Genomic DNA, 19,574 nt, shown 5'->3' with positions numbered 1-19,574 from the left:
CGCCGGACTGCCTCGGCGCCACTCTGGCTACCTCCGTCCGTCCGCGCCCAGGAGCTGCGGCGACATCATCAAGATGAAGTCCAGTGGAGGCAGAAATGTTGTCGGCACTCCTGGACTTCATCTTGATGACGAAGCCACAAAAGTGACTGGGGAATGACGAGAACCTTCCTGCCTCTTCTGGACTTCGTGCAATCCTTGCGACTGCAATATACGTCCAGAAGCGGCTTTTGTGGCTAATGGGGTTTGGGCTTCCAGCCCAACAGCCCCTGCCACTTCTGGACATCTATTGCAGTCACAAGGAGCACGCAGTACAGCGGAGGCAAGAAGGTTATTGGAGCTTCCGAGAACCCTCCTGCCTCTGCCGGTTGCCCAGCTGGCACCGCCCCACACGCGTACCTCCTCCTCCTCCTCCTCCTCCTCCTCCTCCCTCCTCTTCCTCTTCACTCCCCAAAGGCTCTTCGCCTTACCGGAGCTTAGCGGGAGCCGTGTAAAAGGGATGGGAGGAAATATATATTATTATTATATATTATATATTATTTCATGATGAGAGGTGAGGCTCTGCCTCCCCTGCCTCCCCTGACGGCACGTCCCTGCTGGGATAATAATATATTGACGTGAAAGAGAAGAATTGGCTACTATTTGAGCACATGGACAAATTGTTTTCTAATTAGTTGGTTTGAAATTAAACTATAAATTGCCCATAAAATTTGGTGATCTGACTAAACACACAGTGGATAACTACACCAAGCGTTTTGCCTAATACAGTGGGAAATGCACTCAGTCCCAGAGAATGCACATACAATGTGCCTATTTCAAATGATGACAAAATGATCCCTAAAGACGGATCATCAACATAATTCAATTCTGATTTACGTGTTCTCATGAAATCCATATTTATAGTTTTATATAAGCTCTGTCTACTAAAATTAATTTGGTATGAAAATACATGTATAAAGCACAAGTATCAGGAAGAGCAGAAATAAATGTTTTAACCCATTTTCCCACCAGCTTTTTAAAAGCAACAGATGCAAACTATTTTTCTGAGGAGGAACTGAAAGTGGAATAAAATTATCCATGCAAAATTCCCAGGTGTGGAAAGATTTTTAAGCACATCCAGCAGAACAAGAAAATTCACCCTCTATCTTCCATTGAAGAAGGAAGTTTGCGGGGGGACCAGTGGGAATGTAGATGCCGGGGACCAAAATGGCATATGTAGCAGAAAACTCCCTCCTTTATTACTTACTGTATATAAAACATATATCTCTACATATGAATGCTAAACCACAGAAATATTTTGCACATAAAAGAATATGGCATTTATTATTGGCCATAGCTTCTATGAAACAAAACACAGATCCAGAAACTACAAGTAGGTTTGGAAATGACTTGTCTCAAACCTTGAAGACATTCCTAGAAAGCAATGCCATTTTACTAAGAGATAGGGATAGGATAAGAGGAAGGGTCTCAACAATGACCCTTCCTCTTATCATTTCTCCACTGGACTATTGCAAGACACTTTATATGGAGCTACCTTTGAAGAGCATTCAAAAACTGCAACTGAGATAAATTGCAACAGCTCAATTACTGGCTGGTATTACTGCTAGTACTGTACTACATTGTACCTATGTTTTTGACTCTACATTGGTCACTAATAGGTTTCTGAATATAATTGTTAAGTGCTGATTTTGATCTATAAAGATCTATGTAGTCACCACAAAGTTACTTATAGAACACTTTCCATCTGAATGAGCTAATTTACCAAATTCTTCCTACAAAAACTTTGAGTCACACTTTACTTTTGGGAAGTAAGGAGGATGGTGGCAAGGTAGGGGACTTATTTCTCATCTGCTGCTCCAGGCCCACTCCTGCTAACTAGGAAGTTCCTTCCAAAATTATTTTGGCTTCAAGTGCAGGGAAAATTGGACAGCTGGTTTCTGGAGTGACCTCTGTCTGCACAATGAATGACCAACACTTTTAAAAGTGCTTAGCAAACTGTTGATAAATGTTAGTTTGGTGCATTTTTGAAAGCGAGCCAGGCCTCTGTGAAAAAAACAGTCTAGAACAGTGTTTCTCAACCTTCAAAACTTTTAAGCTGTGAGGACTTCAACTGCCAGAATTCCTCAGCTGGCATGCTTTAACTGATTTAAACTGGAAAAAAGGAACAAGGTTCTGCCAGTTTGTCTGTTGCTGATTCTGTTGCCGCTGGATGTACAGGTTTGTAATTGTTTCTGCTAATAAAAGCTTTCATATGGCCATGCTTTTATTTTTTCATTATCTGAGAGGGGCAAAATTTTGCCTCTGTGCCTGTGACATGGTAGTCAGTAATATAAGAGGCAGCTAAACAAGCCATTTCAAGTACCGATAATACTGGCACATTAATAGAGCATGTGTGAACTGTGTGATTAAGCCCTTAATTAAAACTCAAACCAAGCTTATATGTCACAGTTTTTTTATATTTAGAAGGGGAAAAAGGTCTTTCTCAATAAATTTACCTGTTGGTGTCCTTATTCTGTTAGGGAAGGCACGATGAGATTGTGAGTAACTCCACCCTCCAATTTATTCTAGTTTTACAAATTCTCAGGCACATTTCTCTCTCTGGGGATTAACTGCTATGATGGTAAGGAAGCTAAATATTAAATGCCTCTTATATCTCATTCCCACTCTTACAGTCAAAATGACCCAGACATAGTTACATAATCTATATGATGCCAACCTTGAAGATTATGCTGTTCTACAACCACTAATGATTGGAGAAAAAAGTGATCAGGGAGACAATATTTTGATCTATTCCCATTAAATTTTAAATTTTTCCCATTTAGTTTCTAGATCACCAAAAAAAGAATCTATATCATGTCAGAACATAATTCAGGTAAGCTCATAATTATTTCTACTATGAAATCTTTTATTATTTTAGCTAGAATTACTTCCCTTGAACCTTCAGGTTATGGCCTTGAATATTTCTCATAAAAGATATATGGCATATTGAATAATGAGATTTGTTTAAAATTATTTTATTTATCCCAGTGGCTTCATTTCTCTCAGTATCTCAAACTTCACTATCAGATCCAATACATTATTTTTTCCACTGCTATAAATAACACAAAGTTTAAGTACAGGTAGTCCTCAACTTATGACCATAACTGAACCCAAACTTTCTGTTGCTAAGTGAGATGGTTAAATGAGTTTTGCCCCATTTTATGACCTTTGTCACAGTAGTTAAGTTAGCTTAATACGATTGTTAAGTGAATCTGGCTTCCCCACTCCAATCAGTGAGGACCTTTCAGAAGGTCCCAAAAGATTATCACACAACCCTGGGACACTGCAACCATCGTAAGTATGAGTCAGTTGCCAAGCTCTGAATTTTGATCACACGACTATGGGGGATACTGCAACATTCGTGAGTGTGCAAAAAGCTCATAAGTCTTTTTTTTTCAGTGTCATCGTAACTTTGAATGGTCACTAAACAAATTGCTTTAAGTCAAGGACTACCTGTAGTTGGACAACAATGGATTTGTAAAACACATGTACAGAAAAAATAAGGAGCAACAAAGTAACTGATAAAAATCAATTTGGGAAAGAAAAATCCAATTCAACTGTAGTTAGGCTTTTCTTTTTTAGTGAAGGAAATATTTGGGAAATAAACATTTCAACATCTGCCAGATAAACATTAAATGAGGAGCTTACATAGATATAACACATGCAAAGTCATATACTAACAAAGATAAAAAACATAAAACAGACCTGAGGAAAGCAGATTATTTAGCTTCTTTTTAATCAGGCTTTAGGCCCATGAACAATGCTGACACTGTTTGTGCTTATAGGTGACCTTTGGCGGATGTGAAATAAATATAGTGCAGCTCTTCTAGACCTGCTCAATCTCTCTTCAGCTTTCAGCATCATTGTAAACCAACTCCAGAGACTGGGAATGGGGAAACTATTGCAATATCCTCTCCCTTCCTCTAGACCTAGGGTTAGTTTTGGGAGGAAGGATCAAGCTTGAGATCCTTCTTCTGCAGGGTCCCACAGGATTCAAGACTCTCCCACTTTTATTTAACATCTACATGAGCCACTGAATGAAGTCATCCCATTAGTATGGATCATAGCCTCAGTATTGGATAGTATCCAGCTTTATGTTTCACACCTGTTTGTACAGGTGATGCTCTGGTGATGTTGTCCCAGTGCCAGAAGATATAAGGGAACTGGGGAGGAATAGGCTTACACAAATCCAAGTGGCTTTGGACAAAGACCTTCTATTTTCAAGAACAATTATTAGTTTTCAAGGATGATCCATGCCTCCAGTCTCATGTGTAATTTGAGAGTCTTCCTGGACTCAGTTCTATGACCTGAGGGTAGCCATGGCCAGGACGACTTTTGCACTGATCCATAGTGTGTACTAAATATGATCTTTCATGAAAAGAGGGGAGCAGAAAACAGAATAACAGAGTTGGAAGGGACTTTGGAGGTCTTCTATCTAGTCCAACCCTCTGCTTAGGAAGGAAACCCTACACAAGCTTCTCACGAGCACTCATAGCTTAATCATCTCTTATTTGAACACTAAAATAATCTATCCAGGGCTAACCTTGAAAACTATTCAGAAGCTATAGCTAACATGAGTAGCTATGATCACTTCTCATTTTGCTACACAAAACCTCAACTTTGTGCCCTGGCTATCAGTGAGCTTTTAACTGCAGTTCAAGATGCCAATTGTCACCTGTACAAAAATTAATGACATAAGAACTGCTTTCTCCCATTGTTTCTGTCCAATCAGTGACATCTTGTAGGACCTAGGAATCAGGCCTTTGTTGTGTTTGTACCTGTGCCATGGAAGATCTTCTCCCTTAAATCCACATGGCACTGACCACACTCTTTTCTCAAATCTTTAAATTCCTGCTTCTTGCAACAAGCTCTGGGTTGGATTGGGTTATAATTAATATTGGACATACTGTATGTCTTATGACTGGGACTGGATTGTTTTGTTTTTCGGATCTGCCATCCGATATTGTTCATTTTTATTATCATTCTGTTGTTTTTAATCCAAAATGTAAGCTACCTAGAGATGCCTTTCTGGTTGAAACAGATTACAACTTGATTGATTGAATTAAATAATTATCATGTTACCCTTTTATTTAAGTACTGTATAACCAAATAGTTTAGATAAATTCATGCTACAGAAGATAGTGCTTTATGGATAAACAAATCGCTGATTGGGAATTCCAATCTACCAAACAAGTTTATTCAGCAACAAGAAACTCTATTTGTTCACCTTCTCTCAGCTACATATTTCCGAACCAGCTGAATAGCTGTTTTCAACACTCATTAACCATTGTATAAAAATAGGCTATTGTAGGGTCTTCAAAATAAGGATGCAATAATAAAATAATTTTGTTGGCTCAGCCTTTATTTTCAAAGGCTAGAGCGATTCTTTTTCCTCGTTCAAGAGAGATGGAAAATATTCCTGCATCCCCCTCAAAAGTGCAGAGTTAAGAGTTAGTTGCCATAGGGCAAGGGAAGCATAAACACACAGCAATTCTTCATAGTCAGCTTCTTTGCAGAACTAAGGGACAGATTAAGGCTCACTGGTGCCCTAAACATTGATAAATCTTGATGCCCCCTCCCCCTCCTTTGTACATACTGTACATATCTTCATTGGTTTTTTTTTCTTTCTCAACTTTTGGTGCCCCCTTGGGCCTGGTGCCCTAAGCACGTGCTTAGTCTGCTTAATGGTTAATACACCACTGCCGACCGCCGAAGGCACGGGGCAAAATTGAATGTGCCGCGAAAATGATAGGGGCGAGGCTATACACCACCCGCCTACCACGTTGCCACTGGCAAAAGTACGGTTAGCCGTAACCGTGCTGCAAAAATCCGGACGACTATTAGGTGGCAATAAAGAACCACGACAATCGTGCTGCTACCGCCTAGGAGTCGTCGCCCTGTATTTTCAGACGCTACGACGCGGGCCTCCCCAGCATTTCTCTCTCCCCGCCTTTGCAGATTTAGCTGAAGCCCTCGTAGCTCCTCAGTATTCCAATGCGGAGATCAACCCTCTTCTGTTTCCATGGCAAGACACCGAACAGTTGGGACCCCTGGCGATGATCTCTTGCCAGCGCCGCCTCGCGTTGCAGCTCTCAGGTGAGTCGGGAGGGGATTGGCTAGAAGGCGTGCGCAACAAGCGTTTCTGCCCCCGCATTGTGGAGCCCTGTGGATCAGCTGGAGAAGGATACGGGTCCTTCCTTCCTCGGAGGAGACCTGCTAACGTGGAAGCAAGGGAAATCCGCGGATTTTTGCGATCCTACAAACTTTGTTTTTCTGGGTCGCCATGTCTCAGCTGTGGAGCCCGACATTGGGCAATGTTAACCTGCGGGTGAGAACGCGGTTGGATTTTCAAAATTACCTGGATTCGGACTGGGAACTGAGCTGTAAGTAAGCGCCAGTTTAAAGTCGGAGCTCTAGTCAAGGCAGTCGCTTCAGTCAAGCGATTTGGGATTTTAGGATTAATTTCACTTAATTTACTGTATTTTATTGCTAATTTAAAAGGAAGAGAAAGGCATTTCTGAAATTATTTGCCTCGGGTTCCAGAATAAATTTACATAAGCATAATTCTATGTAGACTTCTTTTAAAATAACACTATCTAAAGGGACTGTCTCAATAGTAAAGGAATATAGTTCCTCTGTTCAATCATTTACATATCAGCAACATTATATGGATGTGTATTAGAGGTGGAATTTCAAATTCCAATGTCACATTATGGGACCTTTAACAATATGTTTTCTTTCTTGGGAAATAGCATTGTTTATTTCAGTACAGATAATAGCAAAAAAATCTACTTTAAGTTTTCCAGGATGTAATCACAAAACTAATAGGAGTTAATTCTGGAACAAGTAGATGAATTAGTACAGTACTCTAAACTTCCATGAAGTGTCCCTCTCTCTCATCAATAAATTACCATCAGAGACAACTATCTTGTTAGTTAGAAGGTTTTAAGTCACTGCAGAGAAACATTATAGTAAATCGGCCTTGGGATATATGTTGGAATTATCTAGTCCAAACCCTATTTACTGTAGCATTCCAAATTCCAACTGCAGCATTCCTGAGCAATGATTGCCCAGCCTCTGCTATTTTTCAAAAAGGGAAGTTTGCTTCTCATTGTTGAATTTCTGAGACAGGCAGTTGCTACCAAACAGGCAGTTGCCACCAAAAAGTGAAAGTGGTAACAAAAAGCCAGTTTGCACATTTGTACAAAAAGTCCTTGACTTACAATCATAACTGATCCTGGCAGTTGGTCTTAAGTTGTGATAGTTGTAAAGTGAGTCATGTGACCAATCCAGTTTTACAACCTTTTTGTGGTAGTCATTAAACAAACAACATGGTCATTAAATGAAACCATTGTTTGCTATGGGCAATTTTTCTTTTTGCAAGAAACTGGATGTGAATGCCAGGTTTTGGCAAAAATCATAATCACATGAATGCAAGACACTGTTGTAAATGCAGGTCAGTTGCCAAGCACCCAAAACATGGTTACATGTTTGCAGGGAGGAAGCTGTCAGGACTTCCAAATAGCATTGCAAGTACCTTTTTGTTGGGGGTGTCCCTTGTAACTTTGAATGGTTGCTAAGCAACCAAAGTGAGGACAACCTGTATATAGGAACACATGAGATGAAAGAAAGCCAAATTTGAATCCAAAGACGGTATAATTTTGGGAATATATCTGAATGGTCCAAGATTGTTAAATATAATGGCTTTTGTGCATAATTACAATAACATTTCAACCCAGTATAATGTAAAGTTTGTGGGAAATTTCAACCAAGTTTCATTTCCCAAGTATAAGACTGATACTTGTACTATTAGAAGGTTTTTCCGTAATATTTAATTAAAAGTTATTTTTATCAGTCTTTCCAGACCTTTAAAGGTTATCAGATACACACTCCCCCCCTCAAAATAATAACCAAATCAGCTTAAAGGAAAAGGATGGATTCAGATTGGGTGTAATAGATATAATTTGTAACACTTACATTGTCATTTCTGATAACTCCTACTGGATTTTTGGTGTTTATAGGGAGAGATAAGGTTTTAGAGATGGGTTTACAGAAACCAAGAGAAGATATTGAAATAAAAAGATGTTTGCTTTTAAGAGATAATGATAAGCTCCTAATGTTGATTATACTTGCTGGAGATGAGTAAAGAGTTTCCTTTTTTTCTGCACTTTTTAAATTTTCTTTAATGTATCTCTTTATTTTGTATTTGTATAAATTTTACTTGTACAATAAAATTTCTAATAAAATTATTGGGAAAATATAATAATCACCAAATTTCACTGTGGAGAGGGGGTAGAGGGTTCACTGTCTTTTATTGTCTCCATTATTGCAAATTGGCATGTTTTGAGTATTATCTCATCCTGGCTAATATTGTAGCACAATATTTAAACATTCTTACCTTTCCCAGGCAGAGGCACAACCCTCCAATATTAGGGTAAGTATTCTAAAAGCCCATTAGCAAAGCATATGCAATTCCAGGAATATAAACACAGCGGTGGGCCACTATTGTATACTGTATTTTCTAAAGGAATATTTGGAATAGTTGTAAACAACATTGACTCACCCTTCCATCCTGCCGAGGTCGGTAAAATGGGGACCCGGATTGTTGGGGGCGATACGCTGACTCTGTAAACTGCTTAGAGAGAGCTATAAGCACTGTAAAGCAATATATAAGTCTACGTGCTATTGCTATTGCTATACCTCCACTGCATCAGTACTCTGTAGAACAGATCAATACTCTGTAGATATGAAATTCTCTCAGATATGAAATTGTCAAACAGCTAAATTTTGTGTTGCTGCAATAAGATTGAGACAACAGATGATGCAAATCTGAATACTATTATGGATAGTCCTCACTTATTGACTACAGTTCAGACCTGCAACTCTATCACTAAATGACACTATCATTAAATGAAATCTCACTGACTGTGCTGCACTTATGACATCAATTCCGGCTACTTTCATTAAGAAAAATCACTGTGGGTTGTTAACAGTGGTGGGTTCTGGCTTCTGTTACTGCTGGTTTGCTCAGGGACATACTGCGTGCGCGCATGTATATGCAGTAGTAAAAAAATTGCTTCTGCGCACACACAGAAGCAAAAAACAAGATGGCGGGGCTTATGGCGCCACCAATAGAACTGGTTCAGGGGCGTGGCCAGCCGAGTTACTACCTACTCGGCCGAACTGGTCCAAAGCGGTAGGAGCCCACCTCTGGTTGTTAAACACAACATCAGTGACCATGACTAATGACTTCCTGCCAGCTTCTCCATTAATTTTACTTGCTAGAAGCTGGCTATGAAGGTAGCAAATGATAATCACATGACTGTGGGACATTATAACCATTGTAAATGTTTTGTTGCAAAGTGCCGGAATCATGATCATATGACTGTGAAGATCATGTCATCACTACGGGGATGTTGCAACGGCTAAAAGTCACTAATCTATTTTTACAGTGCCATTGTAACTCTGAATAGTCGCCAAAAGAGGCAGTCAATAAATGAGGACTATATCTATTTTTCCTTTCTAATTAGTTTTTTAATGTAAATAACCAAGTATTTATATAAAAATAATGTAATTAATGGTAATTAAGTGAATGAACTTGACTGGCTGGCTCTATTCTGTGTTTCACTGAAAAGTTAGTCCAGTAGTTAAGAGGTGTCACTGTGCTATTTTATAAACTTAAGTTTGTAGCACATTATAAAATATTGATGCAAACATTCCACTGACATGAACTCCTATTGGGGTTTTCAGGTGTTCAGAAGGGAAGTTCATTTGGGTCCTGTCAGGAAAAGAAAATTTTCCCCTTTCATCATGCACCAGACCGATTAGGTAATCAGTTCGCACCAATTAAAGGGGATCCTGACCGTGGACCAGGAACTTATAATCATGCAGAGGTAACTTGTGTTCCTTTCATTTTTCTTTATTTTTTATTTTTCTTTATTCTTTAGAAAGGATATTTGCTATTCAGATTATATTGATAACTTTTGCTTCCAAAATTCGAATACATTGCAAATAAAAGCTACACTATATTGCCAAAAGTATTCACTCACCTGCCTTTACTCGCATATGAACTTACTGTAAGTGACATCCCATTCCTAATCCATAGGGTTCAATATGACGTCGGTCCACCCTTTGCAGTTATAACAGCTTCAACTCTTCTGGGAAGGCTGTCCACAAGGAGTGTGTTTATGGGAATTTTTGACCATTCTTCCAGAAGCACATTTGTGAGGTGACACACTGATGTTGGACGAGTTTACGTGGCCTACCACTTCGTGGCTGAGTTGCTCTCCTTCCCAAACACTTCCACGTTCTTATAATACAGCTGACAGTTGACTGTGGAATATTTAGAAGCGAGGAAATTTCGGGACTGGATTTGTTGCACAGGTGGCATCCTATCACAGTTCCACGCTGGAATTCACTGAGCTCCTGAGAGCCACCCATTCTTTCACCAATGTTTGTAAAAACAATCTGCATGCCTAGGTACTTGATTTTATACACCTGTGGCCATGGAAGTGATTGGAACACCTGATTCTGATTATTTGGATGGGTGAGCGAATACTTTTGGCGATATAGTGTATGTCTCTGGTCTTAGAAAATAGATAATTAGAGAATATTTCCAAAGATTTGAGACACCACAGTTGAACCTCATAGTATTTTCACAAGATGACTCTGTGGCTTGATACTCTCTTTCATTTCTACCTACCTCACATGATTGCTTCCAGAAAAAATCCATGAATACAAGTTCTGTTATTTAGACTAATGAATCCTATAGTGTATGTATTAACATTTTTAGCTCTGTTGTATGCCACCCAGAATCTTTTGCTTGTAAGATGAGCAGCTATCTAAATTGGTTTAATAAATAATAAGTGGGACAACAAACAGAGTGTACCATTTCTTCAACCATTCTTCTAAGTGGCTTAAATTATTCCAATAAGCTGGGAGGAAATTGTTTAGTTGCTTTGAGAAAATTCAGTTTAAGAAAAAGTTAAATTTAAGTAGGGTACTACATTGTAATTATTTTATTTTATTATTCACCACCAAGCTCCAACATTGACTTTTGATTTGTCTGTATAACATAATTAAGTCTCATTATGATTTTCTATTTCTTTATACTACTCAGGCTTTCTCTGTGAATACCCAAGATTTACTTTTTATTAACTTCTTCTCAGTAGAAATCTTTTGCCGGCTCTATTATGTGGCTAAACATTGTTCTCTTTCCCCCCCCCCCCCCATTATTATAGTGTAGAATAACTTTAACATTTCTTTTAATATGTAGAGGAACAATCTTATATATAACTTGGCTAAGAGACCACAGAGTATCAAAGGCTACACCATGGGAGCAAGAACAACGCCACGTTTTGTAATAATCAACAAGGTAAAAACATTTTCCATATATATTCTCTATAGTACAAGTTCTCTTCTGCAGGGTGAAATCCTTCAGCAGACGACTCTTGCAGCCAATGTGCCTTGTACACACAAGGGGAAATTCACTTTCTATACTGTGGGAGGGGCTTCTTTGTACTCTAAAATTTAAATTTAAACTTAAATAGAATGCCAAAATATTTCCACCACAGCCATCATTACAAGCCAGAGTGGCTCAGGGACAAATTTAACCTTTCACAATTCATGTTGCATGCTTCTCTAGAAGAAAACAGTAAAGGTAGATATGTTTATATTACTTATATTCTGCATGTGTTGTCGCACTTTTTACTGTGAAACTGACTACATTTGATTTGCTGATATACCGTATTTTTGGAGTATAAGATGCACCTTTTCCCTCAAAAAAAGGGGCTGAAAATCTGGGTGTGTCTTATACACTGAATACAGCATTTTTTTCCTCCCGAAACCCCACCCCCTTCATCAAAATGGCCGTGCATAGCCTTTAGGAAGTTTTCAGAGTGCTCCTGGGGACTGGGGAGGGCAGAAATGAGCGAAAAACGGGCTGTTTTTTGCTCACTCCCCCCTCCCAGCCCCCAGGAGCACTCTGAAAGCTTCCTAAAGGATATGTAAACCCTTTTTTTGACAGAAAAAGGCCCTGTTTTTGCAAAAAAACAGGCCATATTTTGCTCGTTTGGAGGGGCACCCCCCAGGAGCACTCTACAAGCCTCCTAATAGAGTTTTTGGGAGGTCTGCAGAGTGCAAAAACTTTTTTTTTATTTGGTGCGTCTTATACTCCAGTGCATCTTATACTCCGAAAACTACTTGGATTGTGGAATCAGCTAGGGAACAGAGATGCTCACAGCAAATTAATGCTTATATCCCTGTTTATCCATAAATAAGTTTAAAAGAAACTCTGTAATATTGTGCTGTAGAGACATAAAATAATTAAAATAAATTCATCATGATAGAATGCAGTACTGGTAGTACAGACAATAATTTAAAAACCCACTGTTTTGGGACACCTTTACTAAGCATATAAAATTGAAAAAGATAAAAGGTTTCTTTTGCTCAGGGTTTAAATAGTTAATGTCTGAGCAAACAGACAGGAAGAACATCATTTTTTAAAAAAACAAAGAACCATCTCAAGTTCAAACCTTTGTTGTCAATGCACAACATGTGTACAACGAAATTGAATGACCCTCCCTTGATGCACCCCACCCAAGAACACAGAATACATCTCAATAAATCAATAATTTTTTAAAAAAATCCCTAAACCCAAATAAGTAATAAACTAGCACACATTTCCCCATACATACATACCCATATTTTTCGGAGTACAAGACGCTCCGAAGTATAATCTAGCTTTTGTGGAGGAAAACAAGAAAAAAATCTGCTCCTGTGTCCCAACAATTTTCCTCCTTGCAGCAAACAGCAAACAGTATAGAAGATATACACTGTTTGTGGTAATACATTTCAGACTATACTTGTACAGATGCTATTAAAATTGATGTGGCTTTCTGGAAGTATACGTTATTTTCTGCTATTTACAAGAAGATACAATAGCACTGGGCCTCTTCAGATCAAGCATTTATTTTAAAAAGCTTCTTCATTTTGTTAAGTTGTCTAGAACAATAATAAAGCAGTCTTTAAAAAATAAGTCTAATAATTTGAACATTCTATAGGGATTTATAGTTATTGTCTTACCTCCTTGCAGCAAATAGCCTGATTAGCACAACAACAAAAAATCTGCCTCTCCCTCCCAGCAATTTGCCTCCATGCAGCAAACAGTCTGTTTCAGTTTCAGCAGGAGCCTCCCGATCATCAGCTGTTTCAGGCTGCAGGGATTGCCATAGCCTATTACCGCCCCGCAAGCACCATTTTCCATTTTTTGCGAGGAGGCAAATTGCTGGGAGGCAGAGGCCAAACGATGGAGACCAGTGGGTGGGCGGGACTATATTCGGTTTATAAGACACATCCAAATTTTCACCCTCTTTTAGAGGGGGAAAAGGTACATCTTATATTCCAAAAAGTACAGTACATACATACACAGTATATAATATTACACCTATATATACATGTTCCACGTTACACTGGCATTATGTAAAATCTCAATTCACTCAATTCACTTCAGAAAAGCCCCAGAAAGAGAAGAAGAATCAAGCTTTATTTATTTATGTGACATTGCCACACCCATCTTGCAGCATTCATATCATATGTTGGACAATATACCCAAAATACTTCATCACACATTAAATTATTCTAATAAGACATCAAACTATAAAGTAATCTAATATGGCTGTGTAGTATTTTGAATTTATTTAGACAGACATCCTTCATAGGATGTCCATCTAAACAGAATCATGAAACTAAAGCAACAATTTCTTTTTTCAGGATTGCACAGTTGCAATCCTGTTGTGTTGGAGTCACTGTTAATGCACAAAAGTGTACAAAAATATTAAATTGAATTTTAATTACTATACCAGATTTATTTACAATGTATTAATTCTATTAATTCGCAGATTAGTCTGTTTTTATGGAGGTTGACAGAGTTAAAGATCAAGATTATTCACTCAGTTTAAACTGAAAGCTAATTGGAGTGTTTATGGACTTCAAACAACATTCTTTATAATTTCATTTTATGCTCTCTCTTTTTTTTAGTATTTGACCCCTGCGCCTACAACATATCAGTCAATATGGATCAAAGAACACAAGCATAAGACTGCTCATTTCCCATTTCTCAGCAATGTACCACGGTTTTTAGAGCAGGTTCAAGATAGAGAACTCTTCCCTGGGTACTGTTTTTCATTTCTTAAATTAAAAACTGGCTATTAGAAATGGAACCTGAAAAATAAAGTAAGTTCAGTGCTAAGGAGCATAGGCAGGAGAAACTTATGTTTTGAGTTTCCTTTTGTTTTTCATTTAATTTTGGAAGGGATTTAACTATGCATAAGCTGGAAATTGTATGGTTTAGTTACTGTATTTTTCAGAGTATAAGACGCACCAGAGTATAAGACGCACCAAGTTTTTGAAGAGGCAAATTTTTAAAAAAGTAAGTAGGTAAGAGTGATAGAGAGGGAGAGAAAGAGAGAGAAATACAGTAGGTAGGAGAGAAAGAGAGTAGTTAGGTAGGTAGGTATTTAAAGGGAGAGAGAGAGAGAGAAATAGAGAGAGAGAAATACAGTAGGTAGGTAGGGGGAGAGCGTAGGTAGGTTGGTAGGTAGAGGGATAGAGAGAAATAGAAAGAGAGAAATATAGTAGATAGGGAGGGAGGGAGTAGGTAGGTTGGTAGGGAGAGAGAGAGAAATACAGTAGGTAGGTAGGTAGGGAGATGTTTCCAGGTGTATTTATCCATGTGCTGGAAAAGGAAATTGCTGACAATCTGCAGCACCTAAGACTTTGTTTCTGCTGGCACAGCACTTGATCAATGTAATTCTCATCAATCAGTTAAAGAGCTTTCCAAAAGGAAAAAAAAACAGTTTTTGCACTTTGCAAACCTCCCAAAAACGGGCCCGGTTTTTTTTTTTTAAAAAAAAACATGAATAGCTTTAGGGGGCTTGCAGAGTGCTCTGGGGGGGGGGCAAAAACGGCCTTTTTTTCGTGAAACGGACCTGTTTTTTGTCAAAAAAATTGCATTCATAGCCTTATGGAGGTTTACAGAGTGCTGCTGGGGGAGTAAAATATGGCCCGTTTTTTGCTCATTTCTGCCCTCACCAGCCCCCAGGAACTCTTTGAAAGCCTCCATAAGGCTTTGCACGGCCATTTTGGTGAAGGGGGCGGGGCTTCAGGAGGCAAAAATGCTATATTCGATGTATAAGACGCACCCAGATTTTCAGCCTCTTTTTTTGAGGAAAAAAGGTGCGTCTTATACTCCGAAAAATACGGTAGTCATGGATATATCTGAGGAACAAAGCAACCTTTAGCTACCATTTATATGTCTGAATATCGCTATGGGGCCTCCATAGTGTCAGTGGGACTCCTGTACTTACAGATTTTGTTGGATTTATGTGATGGCATAATTGCCATCTTATGCTGTTTGGGGGGCTTTTCAGCAACTATTTTAACAAACACTAGTAACTCCCCCAAAATTTTCTGTATTGAAATGAAAAACTGATACATCTTAATGGTATGTTGGCAGTATGTAAAAATTATCCCGATACAGCAGCGAAATTACAGTTGTACGAGCCATGTAGGATTTTTTTCATTTGAAAACAGTGCAGGTGGGGAGGGAGGGGACAACAGAACCCAAATATAAATATGTTTTGCTAATCTGAGGCATACGTTTTGCATTACATTGAAATGTCATTTGATTGTAAATTATTGGCGGAGGCAAATTTTCTGGTAATTGACTACATGCAACATTGCATTCGCGGAGCCTTTCTGTCTAAAGAGCTTAATAAAAGGCATTCTTTTTCATCATAAAGTTTTAAACCTTTACCCAATTCCAGATATATATAGAGAGAGGGGGGGAGGGAGAGGTGTGTGTGTGTTTATTTGTTATCAAATGAAGAGAAAAAAGAGAGGATATACTACAGCAAAAAAAAAATCCTATTCTTTTTGATTTATGCAACTTATAAAAATTATTTTGATGGTGCAATGGTTAGAATGCAGTATTGTAGGCAAACTCTGCCCCCAGCCTGGAGTTTGATTCTGACAGGCAGTCAAGATTCACTCAGCATTCCATCCTTCCAAGGTCATTTGTTTGGTAAAATGGGACCCAGTTTATTGGGGGCAATATACTGACATGGTAAACTGCCCAGAGATTGCTCCAAAGCACTATGGGTTGGTATATGAGTCTAAGTGCTATTACTATTTTATTGCTATTTTGAATGGAAAGTTAGAACTTTTTTTAACAATTTAACCAATCCAGCACTATATAATGATATGTTTATTTTACGTTATATAGTATATATAGCATAAAAACTGCAGTGTAGGTAGTCCTCAACTTATGGCCACAATTGAGCCCAAAGTGTATGTTGTTACGTGAGAAATTTAATTTTTTGCCTCATTTTACAACTTTTCTTGCCACATTTGTTTAGTGCAGGGGTGTCCAAACTTGAGAACTTTAAGACTTGTGGACTTCAATTCCCAGAATTCCCCAGCCAGCATTCTGGGAGTTGAAGTCCACAAGTCTTAAAGTTCTCAAGTTTGGACACCCCTGGTTTAGTGAATCATTGCAGTTGTTAAGTTAGTAACATGGTTGTTAAGTGAATCCGCATTCCCCATTGAGTTTACTTGTCAGACGATTGCAAAAAGGATCACATGAACCTGGGAAACGGCAATGGTCATACATATGAGTCAGTTGCCAAGCAACCAAATTTAAATCACATGACCATGGTGATGCTAAAACAGTCACAAATGTGAAAAATGGTCATATCTCTTTTTTCAGTGCTGTTGTTACTACGAACAGTCACTAAAGAAACTGTTGTAAGTTGAGGACTACCTGTATACAACAGAAAATAATACATTTTGAACAACTTGTCTGTTCTCTCTCCTGTCTCCTCAGACCTGGAACTTACAACCCATTCAAGTTGCCACACAGACATGTCAGCTGGCCAGGGAAGTTTGGTTCCCCAGACTGGTCTTTGGTTCCAATGCCACAAAGAAGAACTTTCAGAGCTGAGGTATGAAATTTGGGGTTAAGCGTGTTATCAGTTTGGAATGACAGAAAAGTTTAATTTCTTGAAATAAATGAATGTATCTTCTTGTACTTGAGCAACAGCTTACAAGAAACCATGTGGTAGCCTATAACTACCATGCTAGTGATGGCTAACCTTTTTATCGCCGTGTGCATCCACAATGCAATGCGTGTGTGCCCTCCCCACTTGTCCCCTGCCCCCGTGCATGCACACGGACCCCCCTGCATGTGTGCACAACCCCCAAGTGCGCCTCCCATGTGCATGTACACATGACCCCCGCACGTGTGCCCCCCATGCATGCATGTATGTCTCCCATATGTGCCCGCACACATGTCCCTACAGACCTTTATATGGTTTTGCCGCTCTTTGAGACTCTTGTCCATCAACTCAACATGATATTAAATAGAAGAAAATGGTTATTCTAGGCTTCCACCTATATTGATCCACAACCAATAGATTTATGCTGGGGAAAGGAATATAGAGTTTCTGCTGCTTCCTAGGTAGGACTATGAATACAGCAGTTGTTCACCAATAATGAGAAAGGAGAGAGAGAAGAGGGAATGGAAAAGTCAAGTTATATACTGTGGAGCATAGTCATTGCTCCTCACTGGTACTCCTCTAACGAATAAGATGATTAAAACCCACCTTTTTTTAATGGGATGTTTTTGAAACAGTCTTGATTTTTGTAACTTCTTGGAAAAATCCATGGCATTTTCTTGCAGAATTTCTTGCAATTATAGAAATGGTTTGACATTACTTTCTTCTGGGATACTTTTCAACTTCAGTCTAGTGCTAAAAGGTAATGATGGCGCAGTGGTTAGAATGTAGTACTGCAGGGTATTTCTGCTGAGTGCCAGCTGACTGCAGTTCGGCACTTCGATTCTCACCGGCTCAAGGTTGACTCAGCCTTCCATCCTTCTGAGGTCAGTAAAATGAGGACCCAATTTATTGGGGGAAATATGCTGATGTTTAGAGAGGGCTGTAAAGTATTTTGAAGCGGTATATAAGTGTAAGTGCTATTGCTAGTGGGTGCCCAACAGCTTAACAAGAACTTGCCCCCAATCCAGCACATTATTATTATACCATGCTAGCTCTATTACAAAAATTATAATGGTATAATAGTATAAATTTATATCATTAATGTATTTATTGTAATTATCTTTTAAAAGCTAATAATCACTCGTATCTCTTCCTGAAGAATTTCTTTACCTGAAGTATTTTGTGGTGATAGGTAAGGAGCTAAGGAAGGACACTCTTGATTACTATTTGGTTGGGGAAACCTTCCCAACCTAGACAAGGAAGTTGGAAAATATTCCAGAAGAAAAATAACAAGCCACACTCATACCATGCCAACCAAACTCCCCTCCAAAATAATTCATAGTTTTTAATTATTTGTATAATGATTGTGTGATTACTACTAATAATACAATAAGACAGCAATTATGTAGAGTTAATATTTTTAAATTTTGTTTTATTTCAGCTGATTTCAGATAAAGAATTCAAGAAATATCGGAATTTGGTGGCCTATCTGAGTATATATTATAGTGATTAATTCTTGTGGCTGAAGATATTTCCTCTCCTACATGCTTAGACCACAAATTTACTTTTTATCCTTAGACAGAATTAGAGCATTTTAATTAATTTCTTACTTGGATTCAATATAAATACTATTTCACAAAGAGTTTTTTTGTTAGCCTTTTAAATGCTTCAATTTTCCTAATGTTCTCTGCTATTTCAGTATAAAACCTTTATACTATTTCGAAGTTGCTTCAAATGTTTGGATTTTGCCAACAGCCACACCTGTTAAAATGTTTCTGGTTTCGAACAGTTTAGCTAGAGAAATGCTTAAGAGAGATATATTTTTTTAAAGTATAATTTCTATTTATATGTCAGTTTAGACTATAAAACTCACAAAAGTCATGCCAAATTGGAGAAATTATTATGGGAACAAGCATGTGTTGATTAAAATTGAAAATATTTTGTCCTGCTACTCCACTGCACTGGCCAGTATTTTTTGAAACACAAAGGTATTAGACGTATGTGCCATATGATCTGATATGGTCTTATGATACCACTTCTTGGACTGCATTTTCTGCACGTGACTGAGAATGGAAATTTCATGGAATATATATATGCAATGACATTTTTAGAAATACTTTAGCACAGTGTTCTTTTCTGTCTGCTGCAGAGAAGACAAACTTCATTCATACTGAACAGGAAACAGAGATTTCCCACTCAAAGAAAGATTTCCATACTATATTCTTGTAGGAGAAACCATGCTTTTCATTCAACCTGAACTGAGCTGTAGGTATTGTATTTAGGAACTAGATTTGTACCGTACAATTTTTAACCTTCTGTACTCTGCAGTATGGGAGAAAATACATGAGTAATAAAAAACGTATTACAATTTCTAATCCGTTTTGTGAGATAATATACTAAACTGTTATAGCAGACAATGGCCCTGCTGATGTAGCAGGATGCTTAAATATTTCTCTGCACACCACTTTATAAAAAGTTTTTTTA

The 19,574-nt window shown here is 38.3% G+C and overlaps 1 protein-coding gene across 2 annotated transcripts; it reads left to right on the top strand.

Annotated features, from left to right (window-relative positions):
- Window positions 1-2,849: 2,849 nt before the first annotated feature.
- CIMAP3 (ciliary microtubule associated protein 3) lies at window positions 2,850-19,465 on the top strand. Of its 2 annotated transcripts, XM_081947100.1 has the most exons (7): window positions 2,850-2,869; window positions 5,995-6,132; window positions 9,787-9,929; window positions 11,312-11,410; window positions 14,074-14,207; window positions 16,919-17,036; window positions 18,532-19,465. In XM_081947100.1, the coding sequence occupies exons 1-7, from the start codon at window positions 2,851-2,853 to the stop codon at window positions 18,601-18,603; spliced, it is 723 nt and encodes a 240-aa protein (XP_081803226.1). In that variant the 5' UTR covers window position 2,850; the 3' UTR covers window positions 18,604-19,465. The 2 variants fall into 2 exon arrangements, with proteins under 2 accessions (XP_081803226.1, XP_081803227.1); XM_081947101.1 differs by lacking the exons at window positions 2,850-2,869; window positions 5,995-6,132 and adding an exon at window positions 6,177-6,419.
- The last annotated feature ends 109 nt before the right edge of the window (window positions 19,466-19,574 follow it).

The sequence above is a fragment of the Natrix helvetica genome, assembly GCF_964273705.1.
Source record: "Natrix helvetica genome assembly, chromosome: 3".
Lineage (NCBI taxonomy): Eukaryota > Metazoa > Chordata > Lepidosauria > Squamata > Natricidae > Natrix > Natrix helvetica.
The sequence above is the reverse complement of the archived record's forward strand: the minus strand, read 5'-3'. Positions and strand labels throughout refer to the sequence as shown.